The sequence below is a fragment of the Vicugna pacos genome, chromosome 16 (assembly GCF_048564905.1).
Source record: "Vicugna pacos chromosome 16, VicPac4, whole genome shotgun sequence".
NCBI classification, from domain to species: domain Eukaryota; kingdom Metazoa; phylum Chordata; class Mammalia; order Artiodactyla; family Camelidae; genus Vicugna; species Vicugna pacos.
This window is the reverse complement of record NC_133002.1, coordinates 11,503,613-11,529,866: the sequence shown is the minus strand read 5'-3', so window position 1 is coordinate 11,529,866 and position 26,254 is coordinate 11,503,613. Positions and strand designations below refer to the sequence as shown.

The 26,254-nt window shown below is 50.2% G+C and overlaps 1 protein-coding gene and 1 long non-coding RNA gene across 4 annotated transcripts in view; one reads left to right on the top strand and one right to left on the bottom strand.

The window, feature by feature from the left end:
* Positions 1-572: 572 nt before the first annotated feature.
* MYH10 (myosin heavy chain 10) overlaps positions 573-26,254 on the bottom strand; it is a 118,846-nt gene continuing 93,164 nt past the window's right edge. For all 3 annotated transcript variants that reach the window (XM_072940633.1, XM_072940634.1, XM_072940635.1), the window contains 19 exons: positions 24,640-24,777; positions 24,044-24,167; positions 22,651-22,822; positions 21,392-21,604; positions 18,740-18,884; positions 17,548-17,754; positions 16,311-16,415; positions 15,536-15,688; positions 14,842-15,090; positions 14,080-14,292; positions 12,523-12,735; positions 11,316-11,477; positions 7,383-7,511; positions 6,959-7,047; positions 6,069-6,192; positions 5,768-5,976; positions 4,413-4,521; positions 2,950-3,122; positions 573-2,183 (listed from right to left, as the gene is read on the bottom strand). In XM_072940633.1, coding sequence (XP_072796734.1) covers positions 2,042-2,183; positions 2,950-3,122; positions 4,413-4,521; positions 5,768-5,976; positions 6,069-6,192; positions 6,959-7,047; positions 7,383-7,511; positions 11,316-11,477; positions 12,523-12,735; positions 14,080-14,292; positions 14,842-15,090; positions 15,536-15,688; positions 16,311-16,415; positions 17,548-17,754; positions 18,740-18,884; positions 21,392-21,604; positions 22,651-22,822; positions 24,044-24,167; positions 24,640-24,777 — 3,069 coding nt within the window. In that variant the 3' untranslated portion in view covers positions 573-2,041. The remainder of the gene's footprint in view (positions 2,184-2,949; positions 3,123-4,412; positions 4,522-5,767; positions 5,977-6,068; positions 6,193-6,958; positions 7,048-7,382; positions 7,512-11,315; positions 11,478-12,522; positions 12,736-14,079; positions 14,293-14,841; positions 15,091-15,535; positions 15,689-16,310; positions 16,416-17,547; positions 17,755-18,739; positions 18,885-21,391; positions 21,605-22,650; positions 22,823-24,043; positions 24,168-24,639; positions 24,778-26,254) is intronic.
* On the top strand, positions 13,447-15,177 carry LOC140686454 (uncharacterized). The gene is made up of 2 exons (XR_012060287.1): positions 13,447-13,529; positions 14,872-15,177. It is a non-coding gene; the product is annotated as an uncharacterized lncRNA (long non-coding RNA).

Genomic DNA, 26,254 nt, shown 5'->3' with positions numbered 1-26,254 from the left:
GGAACACCCCCAGCCTTCTCTGTGTGTGTGCGTACCCCTCGGATTTCCCTCCGGCCCATCCTCACCAGCCTGCAGCTGCCCTTGGAGCTCACCACTGAGTCCTCCCGAAGCATTTTCAGTGTGCATCCTGCCTGTAAATGTAACCTGCAGCTTTTTGGACCTCTTAAAATACTCTAACCCAGGGATGAGCTTCATTTGTTGGTGACTGAAACCCTCACGGCTTTGTCCTGCACCCTGGATGGCTCCTTCTCCATTAACAGTTGGGTCTCCAGCCCCAGTGGCCCTTTCCTGCCGGATGCAGCTGCGTGTTGAGGCACCTGTAGCCGAGACTGTCCAAAGCAGTAGCCCGTCACCTGACAGTTTCTGGGCACGCGGTGCCCTCAGGAAAAGCAGGCCTGGCTGTCAGCATTTTATGTCTATGTAGCATCCAACCTCCGATCAGATCACAGGTAGGAAATCAAGAACAGAAGGTGAGAAAACAGATTTCACGTTCACATGATTATTCTTGTTTATTGAGGTCTGTTTATTCTCAACGGGTGCTTTTTCCTCCAAGTAAACAGAGCAGGCGTAAATATCTATAATGAATAAATTTATTGTCTTACAAAAATCATTGTCTAGAAATATGGGAATACAAGAAAAGATATTTGCAGTCAGGTGTCTGGTGGTCAACAGCCAGTACAATTCATAAAGGGGGAAAATCAAAGATTCCAAACCCACATGACAAATTCTTCCTAACAGATGTTAAAGCTTTTAACCCAAAAGGTTTGTGTTTTCAAGCACGTTGCAGAGGATCAAGGATTTATAATTAACACTGATTCATTGTCACTGAATGTTTGTAATACCACTTGGACTAGAGAGGTACATGATATGAAGCACAGTCAAAACTTAATACATTAAATTGTTACAGAGGCAAATAATATATTTAACATTGTCTTAGTACTGTAGTGTCTAAGGCACTTTCTGTAATGTCAGTTTGATTAACTACCAACCCAAAACAGAATGCTAAATGTTCACTGTAACACTGTCCCAAGGGGAGAGAAAGGAGAAATGAAGGAGTCACACCCACTGGCATCTCAACATTCAGGCAGGTGGCACCTGTTCTCGAGGTTCTGTCAACCTCGCCGACAAACGTGGAACAAGTCTCGGACACAAAACCAATATTCCCATTTTGGGCTCAAAGCAGCGGCTGAATTTGCAAGGTCAGCATGAGAGCCTGGCTGGGAGGGAGGCTACCCCTGACTTCGGCGGCGGGGGGTGGGGGGAGGGTGCCCGCAGTAGCTGCTCACTCCGGAAGCAGCCTCAGGAGGCCATTCAGAAGTCAAGGTGACAGCTACGCCCCGCCGCCCCAGCGGCATCGCGGCCACTGTCCTTTCTATGCACAGACCGGCCCTGGCCAAGGACAGTTTACGTGAAGAGATTCGGGAACACCGCAACTTGAGGGAGACGGATGCAGCTTCCCCCGATCCACCCCCCACGCCAGTCTCTCCAAGCCCCTTTCACAGTTTGCTCACCGAAATAGTGTTGATCTTTATCTGAAGGAGATGAGAGCTGCAAGTGCAGTTTAGGTTCCACAATGTTCTAAGAGACTCGATGTGGCTGACGTGGCGGCAGGGGCCACGTGAACACAGAACTAAGGTAGCTGTCCGGACGACAGAGCATGCAGAGCGACTGGGCAGCAACCGCGGGGCTGCCCACAACCCAGCGACTGGCAGCGGGTCTGGAGTTCATCTGAAAAAGGTTCTTTTCTTAATTTGTATTAGAAAATGGTCTCTTGATGGATATGTGGAAAATAGATGCAATGATGAGACGATCTGTTTACTATGTGTATGTTTAGTGTACGTATATATATCAAAAGGGGAGCAATTGTACCTAAGTCTGAAGCAGGATACAGTATGTGGGCGGCAAGGCCTTAAGACACAGTTGCTCTCAGGAAGGAATCCGCCGTCCGCCAGGTCCCCGGATCCGCAGGAGGCCCCGAGGCAGTGGCGCCGGGTGAGTTCCTGCGTGTCCCGCTGTAGTGCCTCCCCCGGCCTCCGTGGACCTACTCTGACGGGGGCGGCTGCGTCTCGTTGACATCACTGGTCTTACTTTCTGTGTCATCGTCTGACAGCTCCAGGGACGCGCCCTCAATGTGCAGCTGGCGCCGGCCGGATCGGCTGGAGAAGCTGATGGGGCCACCTCGCCTGGAGAGAGCAAAGCGGGCAGGTGTGGGCTCATCCCCAAGAACACGGGGCCGGCTGCTCAACCACTTAATGACTCAAAACTTCCACGCCTTCCTCAGGACACACAGCTGGGGTGCAGACGATCAGGAACAGGTCTGTGCTTCCCCCCAACCCTGCTACCCGTCTGCGGAGCGTTACCCTGGCCGAGGCAGTGGCACCGAGCAGGAGGCTCCTGGAGAGCTGGGGGGTGGCTGGACTTGGCTTGCTGCCGCCGGCGACACAGGGAGCAAAGCTCTGACCTGCTAACCCCGGGCTGGCCTGTCTCTAAAAGGGTGGAGGTTAAATTCTCTACATAGGCTTTGTGGGACACTTATGGTCCCCACTGCACAGTCTTGTTTTCTTCCAACCTTTATGAACGTCAGCACCATTCTTAGCTCACTGGCTGTACAAAAGCAGGGCCCGGGCAGGCTTAGCCTTGGCTCCCTGTGTTCCGCCCTCTCCCCGGTGCACGTCAAACCCAGTGTGGGGAGATGGGAGGAGGATTGGAGGCTGGGGCCCCTCCTCAGAAGGGACAGGGACATGGCACACCTCTGGCCAGGTGCTCAAGCCTGGCACCGTGTATTTCTACAGCCACCAGTGAAAGCCAGTGCCCCCCCCTTCTGCGCAAGGACTACTAATGGTCAGAGATCCCGAGTGGGTGAACGAGCAAGAACCAGGAGCGGTATGTGGGCCTAAGGAAACCACAGACGTGGCTGTCGGCAGGCTCCGGGCCTCCGTGCTCACTCACCTCAGCCGGTTCTTCAGGGTGCTGACCTCGCGGCTCAGGCCCTCGTTGGCCTCGGTGGCGTCATCCAGTTCCCGCTGGAGTTTGCGCCGAGACGCGTTGGCACGTGTGGCTTCTTCTTCTGCCTCCTCTAGCTGCCGTTTGAGCTGCTTCATCCTGGCGTTGGCCTTCTCCATCTGGGGGAGTTACACGAACCAAGTCACACCAAACTGGGGAATCCGAATTTGGCATCACAGCGTCCTGAGTGTGATCTCAGATCCCTGCCCAGCTCAGCCGTGTGAGCACATGCAGGTACATACGAGTGTGCACTGACGCACTCCCCAGACGGGGGCCTGGATGGATGGAGGCCTTCTCATCAGCCTGCCATTCTCAGCAAAGCCAGTGTCTACACAGCAAATTATGCTAAAGGAAATATTTAAAAAAAACTTGAAAACCCTATCTCCAGCCTTGATTTTTCTATGGAAAAATGACAGCGTAGAATCTTCGCACGAGCGACCTATGGGATGGTGAAAGGGAACTGCTGTTCTCACAAAATGCACATGGACGGTCTCCAACCCCAGGAGATGGTACATTCATTGAACACCTCCTTTCAACATGGGTATGTCAACATTATATTTTGATTCAAGTACAGAGCCACTCTGGAAGACCTGACGTGAGGACTCAGCCTGCCCCCGGATCACTCACTCCTGAGCCATACGGAGACTGGCCAGTGTCCTTCAGGCCCAGCTCATGCCCACCCAGAACTGCCCTCGGGTTGCTAGGCCCTGAGTGTGGGGGTTGTAAGGAAGGCTGGGTATCTGACTGGAGCAAGCGAGAGAAGGGGGGTGGTCTGGGCCAAAGGCGTGGATCCTCAGCTCCACCCCCGGCGGCAAGTCTCAGGAAAGCCAGCAGGAATGCACAGCCCTCGAGGCTGGAGCCGATGCAGAGCTGACCACAGTCCGAAGTCCTAGCAGAACAGGCCCTTGATACTGAGAAAACAGGTGCCTGGACACAGATGAGGAAGGCCACTCAGGTCCTACATGCATTCCTCTTCCCAGCCAGTATTCAGCAACTGCCCACTGTGCCCAGGGACTAGTCAAGCATTCAAGAGATGACAGTGCGTGAAACAGGTAGAAATTTGCGCTCATGAAGCGTCCATACTGGTGGAGGAAACGCAGATGATAACTAAGACTCATTTCAGACCCCACACTTACAGCCCTGGGACCTGCTCTCGCCCACCCCTCCTCTGTGTCTCGGGGGCACTTGGCAGGGCTTGAGGGGCGGGCTGTGTCCTCATCACCCCTGTATCCCTAGCACCCGGGAGCGCCTGGCAGGAACAAGGAAGATTTGTTGACTTGTTGAAACATTCAAATAGCTCTTCCCAATTCATCTGGTCACATGGTAACGGTTGGCTGGTTCTGCCTCTGTCTCCTGGCGACAGCATCTAAGGTGGAAGCCACGTTCATCCTGCCCGTCCCGTCCCTCACCTGCTCTTTATACTGGTCCGCGTGTCGACGCTCGTCTTCAACCTGCATGAAGATTTCCTTCAGCTTTTTCTCAGTACGACGCACTAGTTTGTTGGCGGCTGCTCTTTCCCTGCGAAAGTCACCAGGATGTTAGTTAGTTCTCATGGTTCTTGATGTGACAGTCGGAACGGGGAACGCATTTTTGAAAGTCTTTTTTTCTCTGGGAAATGATACATGTTTGAGTGCTTTCCAGGACTTCTGTATCCAGAATATCATCATGACCAATGTGGCCCAGAAACTTTTCCCTTCTGGTCAAACTACAGATTGCCTTTAATGTATTCTAACATTGACAGGTAGAGAAAATGTACTATTTTCCCACACAGGTATCAATCACTTTAGTGATTTTTCAAAGATCAAATGCCACTTGTACTGAGTGTAGACTTTTTGAAGGCAAATCCTTAGTTGGTTACTCTAATCACCTAACTTTTTAGCCTGGAAAACAAAACAGAATTTATTAAGAGATCATTTCAATGTAAAATTTACTGACAACCTACTAAGATGCTAGAGATAGAGCAGCTAACACCGGAACCACCCCCCAGCCCCCACATTTTAGTTAGGAGCCAAACAAATCACCATGTTTCTAAACTAGCCTCCACTCTCCCACATGGAAAGGTAACTTGTCTGGAGCGCTCCATTGAAAACAGAAAAGTTCTCTTGCTCCATCACAAATGTTATGCAAAAGTGGACAGTGATGGACTCAGCAGAAAGGGCAAGCCATGTTAATTACAACCAATAGCAAACAAACCCTTAGTTGTTTTGAGTGCAGTGGGAAGTCCGGGGTGCTGGGCTGGGAGGATGTCACTGCTGGGCCCCGAGCTCCCCAACAAGAGGGTGAAGCTGGAGGTCGGCTCTATAGCTCTGGTAGTCTGTGACGCGACTCTAACAGCTTAGTAATGCCTGCCAAAAACTGCATTGTGCAAGTCCTCATAAATTTCAGAATGGTTTACTACAACAGAATGGAAATTGTTAAGCAATCCCTTCCTATGGGAGCAGAAGAGCTTTTATTTTTGTCACATTGCATTTTTCTCTGCCAACAAATTGCAGCATTTCACGTGATGCCACCAACTTGGGTAATCGACTTTGGGTAGATGTAAACTGTGGCACCAGAAAATCATGAGGCACAGCTGAATAGCCCTCAGCTGAGTCCAGGAAAAGCGGACAGGCGAGTCCAGCCTTCCCTGAGGGCTCACACCAACTAGTCTCTGATTACGTGTGTCCTTGTCATCTCTGACTCACAGGTTGAGCCCCAGACCTGGTCTGGTAGCAGAGATGCAGTAAAAACCTCTCTTTGGTTTATGGCAGCAAAAAGCTCTTACTTGGCTTCCTGCTCAAGCTGCTCCTCCAGCTGGCCAATCTTGGCTTCCAGGGCCGAGATGGTAGCCTTGAACTTGGACTTGACAGCGCCCTCCAGCTCCTGCAGCTTGGCCTTCAGCTCCTTGTTCTGCCGCTCCAGCTGCTGGCGCGCGTTGTCGCTCTTCTGGGCGGCACTGCGCTCGGCCGCCAGCTCTGTGTTCAGCGTGTCCACCTGGGGAGCGGAGTTGGGTTAGTGGTGCTGGGGGGTGGGGGTGGGTGCACAGCCCCCCACCCCCTGCTCCGGGGCCGCCGGCGCGCGCCCACCTGCAGCGTGGTCTTGCGGAAGCGGTCATTGAGCAGCTCCATGTTGCTCTGCTCCTCCTCCAGCTCTTCCTCCAGCTGCGCGATTCGGGCCTCCAGACGCCGCTTCTCATCCAGCAGCGCGGACCTGCCGGGGCCGGGAGGAGACAGCTCAAAACCGGGCTGCATGACATGGGGCAACTTGCGGAGGGCACTTCTGCCCACCCTGCTGCTAGGAACCGAGCAGCATTCTTGATTTTTCTCTTTCCCCTACACCCACCCGTCAACCCACCGTGTCCTGCCTCATCTCCACGACAGCAGCCAGTGTCAGCGATAAAAGTGCAAAAAGATCCTGGTATTCCCTGGCTTGAACTACTGGTTTTCCAATGCCTTGAGATAAAATGCCAACTCCTCCTCATGGCATGCTAGAAAATGACCATGATGAATCCTCAGTACAGTAATTACATGGAGAAAGCAACCTCTTAATAGGGGAAAAAAATGGCTTTTAATGAAAAATGCATTCAGAGGAAGGTAAGTCTAAGGAATCTCCTCGTCAAATCTAGTGAATTTGAAAGTGAGGACTTGCGCTGCAAGGCTGTCCACCCCATGGAAACCGGTGCGTTCTGAGTGTATTTCATGCCTGCTGCGGGCGTGACTGACCCTGGGAGGTGTGACCTGCCTGGGTGGCGCAGGCCCCCTGGAGCTCCGCAGCTCGTGCTCATCTTCCCAGACTTTGAACAAATGAGCAGACCAAACGCCGACTCCTAGATGCCAGACGACCACCACGGCCGGCTCGGTGTAGTGGGCGTGCCCCGCAGGGGTGGGCCACGGGCACCCGAGAGGACCGGGGGTGGGGGGGTGCCGCCGCTGGTTTAGAGACGCCCGCTCCTTCCCACCCGCTGCCAGAGACTCACTTGCCAGAGGCGCTGTTGGCGATCTCATCTGCCAGCTCATCCCTCTCTTGCTCGGCGTGGCGGCGGGCTCGCTCAGACGAGGCAAGTTCCTAAACAAGCTCAGACTGTGATTTAAGCTCTGGCTGTTAACAGTTTCCTCAAACGTAAAATCTGGCAGCACCTCTAGGCCACTGCCACCTTGCTCCAGGCATTTTAAATGTGCCACAAACTGCAATTAGATTTAAGAAATTACTAATTGACTTCTCTGTCTTTGCCAGGCAGAGCAGTATCAAAGTGTGACCAGTTTGCTTGCTGAACTGAAGCAATGAGAAATTGATAGTGAAATTATACTAGGCTACAGAGATACTAAAATATACTTATTTGATCTTAGAAAAATTTTACGGGCAAATACTTGTTGAACAAATAGATGAATAAGTAAACAAACCTCCTGCAATTGAAGGATTTCTGCTTCTAGACTCTTCAGTTTCTTTTCACTCTCTTTGGACTGAGCAAAAATCTCATCCCGGGATGCACGAGCTTCTTCTAATTCACGCTGGTAGTCCTTCATCTGAGCCTGAGATTCAATAGGAAAAAGGTTTTGGGGTAGAGTTCATTCTTAGTTTTTAAACATATGATATTTTTTCCAGATTATAAAATATGCATTTATTGTAAATATATAGCTATATGGAAGTGACAAATATCATAAGATAACATTCAGACCAATATCTCTTATGAATATAGATGCAAAAATCCTCAACGAAACAGTAACCAATTGAATCCATCAAAACTGAGTTGTAATACACTGTGTATATTTATATACCATTATATCCCACCATACAAGTGGGATTTATCTGAGGGACCCAAGATTGGTTTGATATCCCAAAATAAATTAATATAACCATATGATCATCTCAAATGTAGAAGAAACATTTGACAAAATCTAACACCGTTTCAATATAAAAACCCTCAATAAGCTGAAGCAGACTTCCTCAACTCTGATAAAGGGCATCAATGAAAAGCAGACAGCTAATATCATACTGAACAGTCAAAGACTTCCCCCCAGGATCAGCAGTGAGATGGGGATGTCTGACCTTGCCACTTGCATTTAACATTGTAACAGAGAGTCTAGTCAAAGCAACTAGGCCAAGACCAAGAAAAAGGACATCCAGATTGGAGAAGAAGAAATAAAACCAGGTCCATTTGCAGATGATATGACCTTGTATACAGAAAACCTTAAGGAATCCACTAAACACCATTAGAACTAATAAACAGGTTTAGTGAAGTTGCAGCTGAGATCAGTATACAGTCAGCCCTCTGTATTTGTGGGTTCCCCATCTGTTGTTTTCAACCAACAGTGGATCAAAAATATTCAGGGAAAACAAAATTCCCAGAAATTTCCAAAAAGCAAAACTTGAATTTGCCACACAGGCAACTACATTGTATTAGGTATTATAAGTAATCTAGAGATGACGTAAAGTACACAGGAGGATGTATGTAGGTTATATGCAGATACTATACCATTTTATATAAGGGACGTTTAGCATCCAAGGATTTTGGTATCCATGGGTGGTGGTGGTGGGGTGGTCCTGGATCCAATCACCCATGGACACCAAGGGATGACTGTACAAAAGTCCATTATATTTCTGTATACTAACTATAAACATTCCAAATATCAACAAAGCAGTTACACTAGCATCGAAGAGGATAAAATTTAGCTCAGGAAATATAAGATGTGTACACCAAGAACTATAATACAAAACATCATAAAAAATTAAATAGCTAAATAAATATAATGATAGCCATGTTCATGGACTGGAAAAATGAATACTGTTAAGATGGCAGTAATCTCCAAATTGATCGACCAAGTCAACACAATAAAAATCCAAGCTGGCCTTTTTTGGGTCGGGGTGGGGGCAGAAATTGACAAGTTGATCCTAAGTGGAATTGTAAGGAACCCAGAATAGCTAAATAGTCATGAAAAAGAAGAACAAAGTTGGAGAAGTCACACTTCCCAACTGCAGAACTTACAAAGCTCCAGTAATCACGACTGTGTGGTACTGGCACAAGGACAGACATATAGGTCAATGGAAGAGAACTGAGTCTAAAAATAAAATCATGGTCAGCTGATTTTTGACAAGCACGCCAGGACAATTCAATGGGGGTAAGAATAGCCTTTTTAACAAATGATGCTGGGATAATCGGATATCCACATCCAGAAAGAACAAAATTGGGTTTATGTATCAAACCACATGACAAAAATTAACTCAAGATGGATTTAGAAAGAGAGCTAAAAGTATAAAACTCTTAAGTGAAAACAAAGGACTAAATCTTCAGGACCTTGGATTAGGCAGTAGTTTCATAGATAACAAAAACACAAGAAACAAAAGAAAAAATTAACTAGACTCCAACAAACAATACCACTGAATGAGTGAACAGATAATCTAGAGAATGAAAGAAAATTATTTGGAAATTGTATAACTCCTGTGAAACATCCAGAGTATACACAGAAACGTTACAACTCAGTCATTAAAGACAACTCAAGAAGACTGGCAGAGGATTGAAAAACATTTTTTCCCATGTGTGATAACAGCCACTGAGCACGTGAAAAGATGGTCAACATCGTTCGTCCTTAGGGAAATGCAAGTCAAAATCACAGTGAGATACCACTTCACACCCACTGGGACGGCTGTAATTAAAAGATGGACAACAGCAAGCATTGGTGAGGATGTAGAGAAACTGGAACCCTCATACATAGCTGGCAGAAATGCAAAATGGTGCAGTCACTGTGGAAAGATTGGGCAGTTCCTCAAAGTTAAACAGAATTACCATATAACCCAGGGATTCCACTTCTATATACCCAAGAAAATTGAAAACCCATATCCACAAAAATATACGTGAATGTTCATAGCAGCAATATTCCTAGTAGCCAAAGGGTCGAAATAACCCAAATGTCAACTGATGAAATGGATTAATAAAAATATGGTATATCCAAACAATAGAATATTATTTGGTGATAAAAAAGGAACGAAGTACTTATGCTACAACGTGAATGAACCTGGAAAACATATGTTATAAGTGAAGGGAGCCAGGAACAAAAAGCCGCCCATTGTAGGATTCCACGTGTATGACGTGTCCAACACATGGAGAGCTACAGAGACAGAACGATTACTGGCTGGTCAGCGCTGGATGTGGCAGAGATGGTGTGGAGGGACAGCTCAAGGGTGCAGGGTTTTAGAGGGAAACAAAATGTCCAAATCAGATGGTGGGTGATGCTTGCACAGCCCTACAAATATACTAAAAAAAACAAATACTAAATGGGTAAATCGTATGACATGTGAATTATGTCTCAATAAAGCTGTTAAATAAAGTCCTAGTAATGTGACTTACATTCTCTATAATTAGTGGGTTAAAATAAAAACCTTTGTATTTAGCTTTTTAAAGAAATATAAGGAAGCAAATAAGTTACTCATAAACCAATTATCCAGAGATGACTTTTCCTTCCAAACTTTCTAAGTACGTGCATCTACATGTCTGTATACGCAAGTCCACACACGTGTGTGTCCTACTGACTCAACTGCCCTGCACTCACTGGGGCCCTGCCGCCCCGGCACACAGACCCCATCGTGTGAGGGGCTGGCGGTCTGCTGACACTTAGGTTGTTTCCTTTTCTGCCACCACCAGTAGCGCTTCACTGTGATCTTTGTATACAAATATTTCTTCTCATCTTTATATTTTGTTAGAATAAATTCGCAAGAGGCGGAATCACCGAAGTCAAAGGAATGGAAATATTCTTTAGAAGTTTTGTCCTAACCTCCCTCCAGAGAAGTCGTGCCTATTTATGTGAGAGGGCCCAACACATCCTATCAACACTGTGAGTTGTTACAGAAATCACTTCTTGTTACTGTGATAGTGACAACTGAGTAGCAAAAGTCACGACTGAGGCAGAGGGAAGGGGTCACTAAAGCTCTGGCACTAGCGGAGGGAAGGAAGTCCACGCCACCTTCCTCTCGGTGCCTCAGTGGCTGTGGGTTTAGTTAAGCGCCAGAGACTGTTCAGAGCCCCAAGGGCATGTCCCCTGGAGGACGCGCCCCCGGTTGACTCCAGCTCAGCTCAGGCCAAGACTAGATCAGTGGGGCCAAGCACATCTTATGGACCCTGGTGGTACACATGTGCCACTTTTATGGCTGGTGGCCCCTACCCACAGCCAAGGGTGACAGCTGCAGTGTGCTCCCTGCAGTGGTGACGCGGGGCCTGCTGGCCGGACGGCAGGCTGGCTACTGCCCACAGCTCCTCTCCCAGCCTCATGGGCCACGTCGTGCTGGACCTCCGCGGGCCAGGTGACACTGGCTGTCGAAGGCCGCCGGCTGGCCGTGCTCACCTGGAGTTTGCGGAGCTGCTTGATCACTTCATCCCTAGCTTTGTTTGCGGCCTCGATTTGAGCTTCCAGGTCCTTCAGGTCTATTTCCATTTTCTTCTTTGAAGCAACAGCAAGCGCCCGCTGCTTCCGCTCGTCCTCCAGCTCTGCCTCGAGCTCCCGCACCTAGCGGACAGTATCGGTTATATCTGGTTAGACCCCTGGGTCCTCACACAGAGCATAGGCAGCCTGTCACACGAGGGCTCAGGTCACTGGAGAGGCGCTCTCTGCTACTGAGCGGTGAGTAACAGATAACCACCACAGCTGAACTTGTAGAGAGATCTTTCAACAGCCCCGCCTGGTACAAACCATCTCCACTGACTACTGCGAGGGCACAGAAAACGGCAGGGCCCTGCTCTCAAGCTCATGGTCTAGGTGATGCAACAGAACTGGAAGACATGAGATAGCTCTTGGGGAAGTTCCTCCAGGGACACTCCAGCACCTGAACAGGAGCCCACATGGCAAGGAGCAGAGGTCTCGGGCCAGCACCACGCAGGTCCTCCAGCCTTCAGATGACCCACCCTGCTAATTCAGTTCAGAATTGCTGACTCACAGAAACTGACTTAACAAGTGTTGTCTTAAGCTACAAAGTTTGAGGCAGTTTGTTATCTAGCAGTAAGTGACTAATAGAATTAGTGGAATAAGAATAACAAAGTAAAATTACATACATCCCAGATCCAAGACTTAATACCATGAACTCCAAGGGACTGTTAAAATATCCACAATTAGTTTTTAAAGTAAGCTTTTAAATTAGAAGTTTGACATACGCTCAGGAAAGAATACAAATTTTAAGTGCCCAAGCAACTTTTTTAAATAAAGAAAGTAAATACCTGGAGTTTTTTCCTTTTAAAGAGTGTTTAATGAAGGCATGTGACCTGAACTTCAGAATACCCTGAAGACCCACAGAACTTGAACCTGACTGCCTATCCTTGGAGATGCCACTGAGGGCTTTCCCACTGATACCCTGGCTAGTCAGCAGCAATGGCGTTAGCAGAGAAATACGAACAGAACCAGTTACATCACATTTTTAAGAATAAAGTTCTCAAATGACCAAATGAATTAAATTTACTCCAGCTAGTATGTTCTAACGTGAACAAACAGGATATTAACCCCAAACCAGGCTCGAGACAAACAAGTTCCCGTTCCTGGGGCCACACCGCCTCCAACCTACCTGCTTGACCAGCAGCCGCTTCTTCTCCTCGTTCTGCTCGTCTCTGGTTTGCAGGTCCCTCTCAAACTGGGCCTTCATGGCCTGCATGTTGACCTCCAGGCGAAGCTTGGCATCTTCAGTCGCCTGAAGTTCATCTTCCAGCTCTTCCAGCTGGGTCCTCATTTCCTCCACCTGCTGCTCTAGGGCCCGTTTGGATTTTTCAAGTTCATGAACCTAGACCAGAGGAAGCATAGGAAGGAGCTGACCCTTGGCAGAGGGACAGCTCGCCAACACCACGCACACCCTCCGACCCCCCAGTGGCCCTGGTTCCCATTGCAGAGTGTGCCTCTGAACCCAGTCCTGTACCTGCATTCACGCGTGCCCTGCGGTCAACCACCTGTTCTCACATGACCTTAAAACTGAGAGCTCTTAAAAGCCGATGAACAGTAAAAAGAGCGTGGTGTCGGAGAACCTGCCTGTTGACTGGCCACCAGCCTGCTGTCTGTGTCTGACAGGTACCACAGTACATCCCTTCTTGGTGCGGGAAAGATCTTGTGGAAAGTCTAAAATATCGTGGTGTGTTAGGCCCGTGAGGCAGGGTACAAGAGGAGGCTCTGGGCAAAGATCCCACCACAAGCACTGACCTAGCTCCCTGTGCCAAGTGCTGTGTGGGCTGCCTCCCCTCACGTCCTCTCTGACCCTGGAGACAACCCTCGGGCCGGCCTGCGCAGGCGCTAACGTGTCCTTTCGGGGCTCACAGCCAGGTCAGTTCTCACGGGGCAGGAGAAGACTCATGAGTGAGGAGGACCTGAGCCCGGCGCTCCACAGGCAAAAAGGAAACGTTTGCAGAATGAATGCGTGACTGTTGACTGTTCTAGAGAAAACTAATATGGAACAAGAACATGGAATCCACTGTGGAATTCTATACGTTTTACTATGTAATCCTGGCCATGTCTATTCTGGGTGGCCTCTTCTGGTCCGTGGGGCTGGTCCCCAGGGCAACAGGTGGTGGGAGACCCAGCAGGAAGGTAAGATTTGACCTTTCAAAGCACATCTGCAAGCTTCATAATGCTAAAGCATCAGGAAACAGGCAAGTTTCACGTCCACTTGACAGAAGAGGACACTGAGGCTTAGAGGGGTTAAGCAGCTCTGGTCAGAATGGGAGCTGGTGGAGAGTGAAGCCCCGAACCTGTTTTGACTCCCTGGCCTGGGCTCGCGGCCCAGCCCTGCCCTCAACACCTACACTAAGGGAGAGGCGTGGGGTGCAGAGATCACCACAGCTCTGTGGGAAGGTGCATGCAGCAGCAGGATTAGGGGTCCCCACCCAGCTCCTCCAGGTTCCCCACTCTGGGCAGGAGGTGGACCTCACGGCCCTCAATCTGGGGGGACCGCAGATGACCACTGTGGCTCAGGGACGGAGAACTTTGTTTAAAAAGCCCCTGCCGGGGGGCTGGGAAGGCCAGGGAAGCTGCTAGAACTCCCCAGCTGGCTCCAGCGCAGGGAACCGAGAGTGGATGGACAGCTCCTCCCACTGTGTCGCCTGCCCCCTCGGAGGGACGGGCCTCTGGGGACACTCACATTCTTGCCCACGTCGTCCTTGGAGCTCATCAGGTCCTCCATGTCCGCCCGCAGCTGCTTGCTCTGCCTCTCAGACTCCTCCCTGGCCTCCAGGGCCTCCTCGAGCGCGCGGGCCAGGGACAGGGCTTTGGTTTCCTTCTCTCTGGCCTCTGCCTCGGCCCGGTCTCGCTCTTCAGCGTAGCGGGCAGAGATGTTTTTCTCTTCCGCTAAAAGCTGCACGGATGGCGTCGGGGAAACAGGAAAACCAATTGAGAAGCAACATTAACTCTTCTCACTTGCTACATGCCTTACTGCTAAGAATATCCCCACGACGCTCGGGGTTTGCAGACACTAACTACGATACATAAAACAGATGTACAACAAGTTTCTACTCTGCAGCACGGGGAACTGTAGCCAGTATCTTGCAGGAATCTTTCATGAAAAAGACTATGAAAACGAATACATGTATGTGCACGTATGACTGAACCATGATGCTGTACACCAGGAACTGACAACACTGTAAACGGACTATGCTTCAATTCAAAAAAAGACAAAAAAAAAGACAAAGTTAACAACAACAACAAAAACAGCCCCACGAGATTGTGGGCGCTCTCCTATTTCCTTCTATTTGCTCTTCTGCTCTTCCCAGTTCTGCTATAAGCATACGCTGCTTCTAAATAAGAAAAGACGATCTTAATCCAAAGGACAGGAGGGAGGGCTCTGCTGGGGAAGCCTGCGTGGCGCTGGCCCGGCGCCCGGGAGTCGGGAACGTCGGGCACCCACCTGATCGAACTTCTTCTGCTTCTTCTCCAGGTTGGAGACGATCTGGCGCTGGTGGTCCAGGTCCACCAGCAGGTCGTCGAGCTCCTGCTGCAGGCGCGTCTTGGTCTTCTCCAGCTTGTCGTAGGCCAGAGCCTTCTCCTCCAGGCGCTGGCTCAGCGCCTCCACGTCTTTCAGGAGCTTCTTCTTGGCTTCTTCCAAACTTTCAATGGTCCCCGAGTCATCATCTACTTTTTTCTTGGTGTCAGTCAACTAAGTTTCACGTAGAGAAAAGAGTAGTATTAAAGAACTCAACTGGATTTCATGCTTGAGGAATAAAGATCAAACTTGTTTCCAGTATTTTGTGAGACTAGCAGAAATCAATACTATGATATTTTGAGCAAATGAATCTTCAACTACAAATTTCTTAGCCAATCGTCCAGAAAATGGTAAGTGGAAGGAAACCCTGCAGAACTGACACAGCCCTGGGGTCTTTATTTTAAATGCTCCCAACGTTATAACCAGCATAGGATCAGCATTTGGTTGGGTCAAAAGACAAAAACAAAAAACAAAAAACAAAAAACACACGTAATGGTCTTCATTTAGTGTAAGACCCAATTAACTGTCCCAAATGGAGCTGGAACTGCCCGGCAGAGGAGGGACATTCGCTGCTACACACACATCGAGGCCACACAGCGTCCCAAGAGGACACACGCACCTGGGCCTGCAGGGCCAACACCTGCTTCTCCAGGTTCTTCCTGGCCTCCTCCTCTTCCTCCTGCTGCTCCTGAAGGCTGTTCTTCTCCTCCTCCAGCTGCCGGATCCGACTGCTCAGGTTCAGTTTTTGGCGTGTCTCCTCCTGAAGAAGCTCCTGTTTATTTTTATAAAAGGTCAGTGCTTCGGTTCATTATCACCAAAACCAAAATGCTTCTGTTGAAAAAAATCCATGCCATGCAAAACAGAGCCCTGGTGTATGAGAGATACCCAGTGACAAGTGACTCTAAAACACTGTCATTTTCAGCAGCACCCTTAATACAACGTCACTTTAAACTCATTCATGAGCAGTGGCAGCGGTACCCCCGGGGCCGGGCCAGGGCCCCATCGGCCTCCCAGTCCTGCACCCCCTGCATCTTATCGCTTCTGGAGTCCCTTCCTGTTTCTCTTAGGTCAGCGTACTGACACTTCAACCTAACAAAACCATCTTATTTAAAATAGCCAGCAATACATGTGTGGGAAACAGGACCACCACCTGGTGAACCGCACCCGGGCGGCGCCCGCCAGACACAGGAGCTGGGGGCCCTGGGATGTGAGCTCAGAGGAGAGTTCCTGAGTATCAGGGCTGCTTACAGTGCAAGATGGCTGAAGATAAAAGCACAGCAGAAAACCAGAAAGAGGTGATTAAAAAGGCAATTCTGGGCCTACATGTTTCGCCAGCTTACAGATCACAGAAACGGTAGAGCTACGATTACAGGCCCTCACGCCCCGCAGGATACCTGTGTGTCCTGGAGCTGAGACTCAAGACTAGCTGCATCCTTAGCAAACTTAATACCCTTCTTCTCTGCTTCTTCTAGAAGAGTCGAGACATTATCCAATTCATTCTGCAAGAAAGAGTAAAAGGTTAGACTCAATTCAACGATAGGCAGATGGGAAAGAGCAGTGGTTCTGGACCCTAAATGCACACGAACAGAGCATATCGGGGGGAGGAGGGGGTGAAACTGAAACTGCCAACCTCAGCTAAGGGGACTCACCACTGGGACGCTGCTGCCCCCGTCAGCGCCAAGGACGCAGGCTTGTCACGGACAGCCTAACGTTGTCTGCCCACCGCAGACAAGGGCGGCGAGGGGCGTGATGGCAGAGCCCGCGCAGAGGGGCCTTCTCCTAACTCTGGCTTGCTATCTCTTTATCGTGAAGAGACAAGAATTACACCAAGTCTCCTCTAAGAGTGACTGCTGCCCTATGTGAGGAGGCTCTGAAGTCAGCAGGTGTTTATTTTAATCCTTTTTCACACTAAGATGCATTAACCATATGCTTAGGGGTGGGGTGGGGGCAAGTATAATTCATATTCTTTGAGAACTTGAAAACTTTATGAGCGATTCAGAGAAGTTTAAATGCTAATGTTCACCATCCAGGATTCTTTTAAGCTTAAAAATATGGCATTATATACTTATTGTGAATATTTAGCTATCTCTTATGGTCGGATTTTATGAGTCATGTGATAAAAACATTTTCTTTTTCATCTTTAGCAAGAGCTCTAGAATATCCCCCCTGAAGAGCCCGTGGTGTGAGCCCTTCTGCGTTTCTGGGGGGCATGGTGGGTCTTAGATGCCCTTCGTTCTAGCTTGTCCTCTAGTCCTGTGAGCACAGGGAAGGCACACGTGTATCTACATGTGTGACTCAAGTTAATGACATTTCCCCCCCTCCTTTTAGCAGCATCCTTCAGAGAGCCCAGGCCCGCAGGCTTGGCAGCAGTCGGGTAGGGCTCTGGACTCAGCAGGGCCTGGCTGCCCTCAGCGCTAGCTCTGCAAACCGCCAGGCGCAGCCCAGACCTGAGGTCTGAGCCTCACACCCTCACCCACCGGGCTCGCCTGGGGGCGCTGTGAGCAGAGGTGGGCAGGCAAGCACGAGGGGCCCAATGCCTGCCTGGGCAGCACAAGTTCCCTGGGTGCCAGTCCCCTCCACCCCGCTGGTGCTGTGGGCTACATACGTCCGGTCAGGGTCTCCCAGGCCTACCTGTAACTTGTTCGCTTTCTCGGCCAGTTCAACCCTGAGTCTGTCTCCCTCCGAGACCTTGGCGTGGAGCTCCTGCACCTGCGCGTCCAGCTTCTTCCTCTTGTGCTCGGACTCGGCCTTGACCTGCTGTAGCACCTTGACCTCGCACGCCAGCTCCTTGTTGTCTGTCTCCAGGCCCTGCTTGTTCTTCTCCAGGTTGGCTTTGAACTAAGAGAAGAGGAAGAGACGGTTTGCTTGTGGGTTTCTCACACACCACAGAAGACACTTCTCCGGATCCCGGGGAGCGGAGCCGACAGTGGGTCTGCAGCCAGCGCCTGCTGTTCTGGGTGTGAGGACGGCTCCGGACGGCGCACACCTGTACCCACCGCGCAGGGCGGCAGGGACAGATGGGGCCTGCGCTGTGTGCCTCGTCCTTGTCAGCACAGCCTGCGGGCGACACACTGAGCATTCATTCGTGTCATCCTTCATATAAAACAAGCTTTGTTGGTGTGAACATTTTTTTAGCAAGGAGCTAAAGCTTAAAACAAGTAAAAGGGTAAAGAAGGCAATGCCCGTGGAGCGCTGGGCGCAGGGACCGACACGCGGTTGGGTGGACGTCAGTAAGTGTTAACACTATCGCTGCAGGAGTCAAAGGGGGTGTGTGGACAGGTGGAGAAAACAGGGACGTCAGAGTGAGAAGCACGACGGAGGGATGACCGTGGGAAGTGACGAGACCAGTCTGCCAGGAGGATGGTTTGAGTCAAGGGTGAGTGAAGCGAAGTTTTATCAAGACAGGAAGCCTGCGTGTGAGATACCCAAGAGGGAGTGGTGAACGTGTGGCAACCACATGTGTGGTGCCCGGTCACAGGCCAGAGGCCAGGGCGGGAGGAGGTGGGGGAGTGTCAGGAACACCAGGAGGTGCTCTCCGCAGGGCCTGGGGACTCCCGGGCAGCAGATGTGCGGGAGGACTTCCAACTGTTCAAGGTTTTGAGCTGAGTCATCGGGAGAAAGAAGACACCAGTGAAAGAAGACCTGGAGAGGAACATGTGACTCGGACCACAGCTGATCTATTGCGTTCTTAAAAAATAAAACCAAATCAGGGGCACAAGACTCCTGCAGGCAAGCAGTGTGCTTCTGGAGCAGCCACCGAGGGGCTCTCAGTTCCCTACCCGCCGCCGGCAGGGTGCACAGGCCGACCGGCTGGCGTCCCTACCCTCTTGGCCTGTTCCAGCTGCTCTGAGAGCTCCTCCAGGGCCGTCGCATGTCTCTGCCTCATGTCCTGGATCTGAGCCTCGTGGTTCTTAGTTTCTTCCTCAAGAGCCTTCTTCAGCTCTGCCACTTCTTGTTCACGTTTGGTACTAGAGAAACATTTTTAGAGAAAGATGCTCAGAATTAGTTGAATGATTAAATTAAACACACATTTTAAAAGTCTGCTTCTGTCTGAAATATTACATGGATTTCTGCGATAGTTATCTGACGCGCTGTTTTCTGACAGGCTGGCGCGTCATTCCCGTGATGTTGGGAAACCTTCCAGGACCAGCACAGCTCTCATTCCATGTGAGACTTACAGTCAGAACCGAATAATATCCCTGTGGGTCTCTCCGTGTGCGGGGCGGTCTGGCTGAATTGCAGATGCCAAAGTGCCCACCAGAGCACCGGGAGACATTTCAGTAAAACTGGAAAAGGGCAAATCCTGAAGAGACTGGTAAACCAGGAAGGACCCCGCACCCCAACAAGAGAGGGCTGAGCACCATCTTTACTTTGAGCGCAGAGCTAAATAAAGACCGAAGGCAGCAAGGTCAACACCACTACTGCTGAGAGCCGTCGCAGCTGTAACTTCACCTAAGCCTGAAGCACGGCTCTGGCAAACTTGCTCTAAGACACATAACCAGCTGGAACAGGGACTTGTAGGCTGATTGCCGTGTGGGCGCATTTTCCTCTCTTTACAGCGGAGGTGAGATCTCGGGGCTGAGACCAGCAGTGCCAAGAGAGAAGGGGGCCTGGTGGCTGCCAGCTCAGCCCCCCAGCTCACTGGAGGTGGAAGGCAGACATGGGTCTGGCCTTCTCCTCTGTAACCTTCTCCACAGAGGAGGGGATGACAGTGGAGGTGGAGGAGGGGATGACAGTGGAGGTGGAGGAGGACACTGGGATCTACGCGGCAGCGCAGCAAGACAGAAACCCCACCGAGGGGACGTCAGCTCACCCCAGCGCTGGCGCTTGCATCTGTCCGACGGCAGCACCGCTTCCCCGCCTTCAGCGCACTGTCTCTTGGGTGAATAGCCTCGTTCCTAATCCCTACTTGAAGCCAACAGTCGGAGAAGCCCATCGCCCTTCCTCCTCCGGGGTGAACCACCCCACTTCCTTTAGTCTTTCAGTGGAAGTCCTAAAGAGACTCCAAAGCCAACGAGCCCGAGGAAGAGAACCTGGTTTGCCGAGAACTGTTACTTTTATGCTAATCCCGTGACACACAGGCCCGGGAGGAAGCGGCGGGGGCCTGAGTCCTTCATGGAGCGCAGGGCACGGGGGCCAAGGGCTCTGAGCTGCAATCGGACCCCTTCACCCGCAGAAGCAGTGAGTACTGTGTTTGAGCACATCCGTGATTTAATAAATATTAAAATCGTTTGTACTTTTTTCTTTAAAACAGGAGTTGAAAGGAAGAAATGATCAGAACACTTTTTTCTATTCAGGTTAAAAGACCAGTTGAGAATGGATATTTCAACAAAGTCTAGTTAAGTGGTTTCCAGATTTTTAAAAAGCAAGTATTTTAAAGAGGAGCCAGGACTTAAAACTGCTAAAAACAGTTACTCTGTGGAAGTGGGTAGGGAGGTCAGGTGGGCGCTCTCTGGGGACACAGCCTCCGGTCGCTGTGAGGTCCCACATGTTCCCAGGCAAAGTCCTTGGCATATCACTAGGTTCAACCCCAGCACCAAGTGATCCTGACACCCACCGTCTGACCTCAGCCTGGCTGCTCAGAGGAGGGCGGCCTTCTCTCCAGGCCCCGCACCCGAGGAGCACATGGTCGTCCACCGGGGAGGGCTCCATCGGCCTCCACACAACACACCTCCCTCCTGGGGGCCCCAGGCTGCTTCCTACCTCTTGAACCAGACATGTCTTTGTAGAGGACCCAACTGTCCTTGCCTTATTCCAGGCCTTGCCTTTGCCCCCTTCTCAGTCACGGGCCACCCTCTCCATCCCGCACACCGTAGAACAGCCGACAAGTGTGTGAGTGTGTGTGTTTGTGTGTGTGTGTGTGTGTGTGTGTGTGTGTGTGTGGGGTTCCTGGGGTGGCTCTCAGCTGTCACTCTCCTATGACTTCCTGGGAATCTTTGGCTGTGCTTCCCTGCGTGTCTCTTTCTTCTCCTACACGTGGCCCCAGGCTCACCTGTCACAGCGCAGGCCTCTGCCTGATGCACACCTCTGTCTGGGTCCCCGCGCTCCCCTTCCCTGTCATCTTTGTGAATACACGCCTCTCTGCTCTGCTATTTGTCTCACTGTTCGGATCATTTGCTGCCACCAGCAGATGCCCAACCACCCGCATCTCTCCTCCTGTTTCCGTTTGTCCATCTGTCCCTCCGGTCCCTCCTCTCTTTACCTGGTCCATGTGTAAACCTTCCAGCCCCCCGTGCACACCTGTCCCTCAGCCATCCATCACCGACTGTGCCTTTTCTCATCACACCTCCCTCCGTGCGCTGGGCTATTGGTCTTCCACCTGCCCCGTGCTTTCTACCTACAGGCTGGTTTGTTTTTAACCACCGATATTTTGTTCCGTCCCACCTGCCATCGCTTCCTGGAGGAAGACTGGACACCCAAAGTGACAGCATGAAAACCACACCATCTCCCCAGGACAAGCACCCCCAACACTCACCGCAGTTCCTGCTGCGCCGCCGTGGTGTCCAGCGTGTCCTCCAGCTCTGTCTTCAGAGCTTCCAGCTCCTCGCTCAGGTCCCTCTTCTGCTTTTCCGCCTTGTTCCGTGACGCCTTCTCGGATTCGAAGTCTTCCTGGAGCTCGGCGATCTGAGCTTGCAGCTCCCGCACGACTTTGAGTGCGTTGTTCTTATGCAGCGTCTCGTCGTCGCCCCTGTGAAGACATCCAAGCGCCCGCAGCGTTCAGCGGGGCGCCCGGGGCCGTTTCCACAGGAGGCCCCGTGCTCACCCTTCTGCCCGCAGCCTGGGTGCCGGCCGCTCCGCGGGCGAACGGCTGGAAAGCCACGAGCAGCTGCAGAGCCAGAATCAGGATGGGGCCCTGGTCCTTCCCCAAGGGCTAAAGTTCCCCATTAAATGGTAGGACCATCTTGGTTTAACAATTACAATATTAAAAAATCCCCTCTCAACCAAGATGTTCTCCTATATAAAACACTGCTCGAGAGGGCAGTCCTGCCCATCCAGTTGGTTCCAGCCCAGAGCCAATCAGTAAATTCAAAGAAGTTCTTGGAACGAAGCAGAAGCAGACCCGCCACCTTCCCACCTTCCACTGCACGTTCGTCTCTCCGCTTCATGTGGTTCAGTGTCAGGAGCTGCCGTGACGGGGCTAGTTGGGCAGTTTGCGGGAGGGAGGGGAGGCTGACCCACGGCAAGGGGAGAACTTTTGTTCTAGATTCCAGCCCCCACCTCACCCTGCAAGCGAGACTGACAGTGACAGACACAGAGAGGGGTTTTTGTTGTGAGACTTTCTCAATTGTAATAAATTATAAACTGAGTCCTGTGGCCATGCAACCAAATGGTTATTGTTTATCAAGAAATGCAATGCTAGTTATAAATATATTTACTATGTATGACTTCTTCTCTAAAACTGAATGGCTTAGAGCTGAACAGCAAATCATCCTAGCAGTGGGGGGAGTATCATTTCTGAAAAGTGATTTCCTTCCTCCAAAACATACTAAAGTTAATGTGTAATATACAGAAATCAGAATATTCGATATGGTAAAATAATCTGTTCTGGTGTGAATTTCCAAGGATTTCATGATACGACTTGTGATTTCTAAGTGTAAATACCAAGAAGGACGGATGAGATTTCCTGGCTGCCCTGATACAGATGCTCCTGGGCTTCCCAGGTCCCTGCATCACACCCAGTGCTGAGAAGGCCCCGTGCTGTCCTCCACCCTGCCGGCCCCTGCCTGTGCGGACCTGGCCAGGGCACCCTGCAGCTCCTCCTCCTTCTTGGCCACCTGGATCTTGAGCTCATCGATCTGTGCCTGCAGCTCAGCGATCTGGTCCTGCAGGTCCGTGGTCTCGCCGTCCAGCTTCCTCTTGGCCTTTTCCAGTTCCTGGCGGGTCTTCTCCTCCTTCTTCAAGCGCTCTTTAAGGCAAGAACAAGAAGCTCCTCAGTACGCTGAACGACACACCACGTGGGCAAATTCAAAGCATACTGATTAAAGTTGAAAATAAGCCACTGTATTCCAACGCATGTCACTGCCTTTAGTAACACTGTGCCAATTGCTCCATCATCTGAAACCCAACAAGATCAAACTGAAGGCGAGATAAGTTAATGGGAGGGTGGAATTTTCAGGAAGAAGTCGGGAGGATCCTAAAGATATCCTTCCATGGGGAGCAGGCCCCGAGATCAGAGCTGGAACCCTCGCATGTCATGTCGTTTGGAGAGGGCTTGGCAGAGGCCGGTCGGCGTGTGACTGCCGTCACCCCGGCCCCTTCCACCGCGAATCCCTGGTTGGAAACCAGACTGCAGTTCCCGAGCCCGGAGGGCCAGAGGGCGGAGTGGGCATCTCTCCCTCTAAATTCTGCAGTGATCCCTCAGATGCTGGCCTTTCTCCCTCTCCTCCCAGGCCTGCCTCCACCTGCTCTCTGTGCCCCGCGTGGGGGAACCATCTACGGGCAGGAACCTGGCGTGGGAAGACTCCTCTCCTGGCCCTCTCCTGTCTATACTACACGACAACAGGACAGCACTTCCTAAATGTCCTTCTGAAAACCACCCATTTCCTCCCCATTACATAGAGGAGCTCAAGAGCCACGTTCAGAGCCACGCTCTTCCCTCCTCCAGTGTCCACACCTGCCTCCAGCTTTGGGTCGAAGAAAGGCTTTCTGTGCTCTTCCCAACCTCCAGCCTCTTGTTTTGTAGAAGGCAACGATTCATTTTGCAAAAATCCTACCATTTCCTGACATGACTTGAGCCATTGGAGTGAGGCGCTGGTACCCTGCACAGATTCTCCTGTCCCTTTGTGAGGGACACGCAGGCACCTTAGTGCAGTGTTCAGATTAAATACACACAACTTCAACGGCCCGTACAGCCCGAACTTAATTTAGCCCACCGAAGGGCGAAGTATTTTACCACAAGACCCAACTTAAGAAAAAATGAATGTTTAAAAGATGATTTAGTGCCATTCCATCATAAACACTCGGTGACTAGGGAAACAATGGGACCATGCAAGAGACCTGTTTTCTCAGCTGAACCCAAACTGACGAGCAGGCACCCTGTACATCTCCTGTTACTGCACGTTCTGATTTAAGTAAGGTCTAAAGACTCACGTCCTAGTCCTCAACTTCTCTAACCCCAAACACTCACCTTCTAAATCCGAGATCATCACTTCTTGCTTGTTCCTGATTTTGGCCAAGTTTTTTGCCTTTTCTTCCTCTTCTGCCAGCTGAGAGGAACACTCAGCGATGCGGTCCTCCAGGAGTTTCTTTTCCTGAACAGAAGAAAGGGCTTCAGAGAAGGCATTCCGAGTAGCAGCGGGTTCGCCATCACTCAGAAGACAAGTGAGGCTGGCTCGGTCTCCCCAGCAGATCGTGTGTTCCAAACAGGCAGGCACAGGAGGCTCGCTGGTGGCGGGGACGACCCCAGAGCCTGGCTGGGCCACCCGGCCTGCAGGCCCGCAGCTTGTGCCAAGTGAAGGGACGCGCGGCCGGGAACCAGTCAGCAGTGAGTGACCGACGTGCACCTGATGTGCAGGTCAGACCGTCTAAGGAGTTATGAGGAGATTCGGCTGGTTTTAAAAGTTAAATAGCTTCTGTCTTTAGAAGTCTATGGGGACTGTCGGTCTCTAGAGACTCAAAAGAACCCGAACTCTCCTTGAGAATTTCCTGTTTGAAGCAGAGTATTTTCAACCCAAGTATTTTCCACATTCTGAAATCAGCTTTTCAGTGGAAAGACTCTCTTACTTTGATAAATTTGGAGTTCTGGTCCTCGAGAAGCAGGATCTCCTCTTCCATCTTCTTGATTTTCGCCTCGGCCGTCACCTTTTCCAGCTGCAGTTTCTGGCGAGCCCCCTCCTCCTCGTCCAGCTGCTCCTCCAGGTCCTTGTGAAGAGAGCACGCGGTCAGCCCTCACCCTCTACAAAATCTACCTGCGCCGACAATCAGGCAACATGTGTTCAAATGGAATACCAATTTTTGATTTTCAGTATGGCAAGGATATTTTTAAAAATACGAAATGCAGTTATGTGAAACAGACACATGTCCCCACCGTAGGCTGAGTGCACAGCGGCCAGTCCCTCTGGAAGCCAAAAGGCAAAATGCAGCAGCTCTGAAAGAGCATTCCTTTTAAACCAGCAATGTCAGGAAAAGGCACAGATGTGATTTAGTTATAAAAGAATGTAGGGTAAAGAGTTATCACACTGAGGAACTATGAACATACTACAAAAGAGTCCTGGTAATTAAAAGTTGGTGTCAAATGGAATAACGTAGTAATTAAAATCCGTATTACAGAATAATCACAGAACTGCATCAAACACATACTTAATTTATTTGAATTCTACTAAGTATATTTGGCCAAAAGAGGACAGCGAGGACAGAGACACCACAGTGGAGACAGTACAGGTCGGTGGGGAAGGCTGTCCCAGCTCGGCGCGCCGTTCCCACGAGCCCGTCACCGACGGGGCGGGAGTCCAGCGCTTGCTCGTAGTTTAACTATTTGGTGCTTCTCTTTATTTCATGCCCTACAGCACTGTGTCTCATCCACATATGCATTAGGCGACACAGTTGTACGTACAAACCACTGTAGGGTCAGCTTAAGAAGCTTCCAAGGGTAACTGGCTATATAATTTATCATGGTTGACTTTGAAATGAAACCTTTGGAAATACTAACTTTTTACTGTGGGGAACTTCAAACACATATACATACAAAGAGAAGCACGAGGCACTGGCAGACGCACCAACCCAGCTTGACGAGCATCGACTCACAGCCAATGTCACTTCCTCTAGACGCCCCCCTTCTCCTCTTGGGTTATTTTGAAGCAAATCTCCCTGGACATCACATTTCATCTGTAAAACCTTCAGGCTCTCTCTTTAAAAGACGAGGCCCATTTGAAAATACACTTGTTTGTCTGAATCCAAATGAGGTTCACACATGCAAGCAAAAAAATTAAAATAAAAAGGACAATGGGGGTGACAGGTGGGAGGAGGCTGTTAAGTGCTACTTTGTACTTTCTAGGTATTCTACGAAAATCATTCAATATTATCATCAGGAAATTAGTATTAAAAACAAAATAAAAACCAAAGACAGCTCTAGTAGCTTTCGTTGCAAAGTGTATAGATCAGAAATCCCCGAAAGCCTCACAGGTTAAAAAAAAGAAAAATAAAAAAAGGACAAGGGACCAGTAACAAGGGTGGGTTTGCCCAAGGGCCATGGGGTTAGTACAGAGCCTGACACATCAGAGAAGAAAGAATCAACACGTAGTAAGAACTTTACCATACATATTTTTATAACGTGTTTGAATGAATTTGCATGTCACAAAACGAGCTAATAAATTAAGATGATAGTGCAAAAAACTAGGAG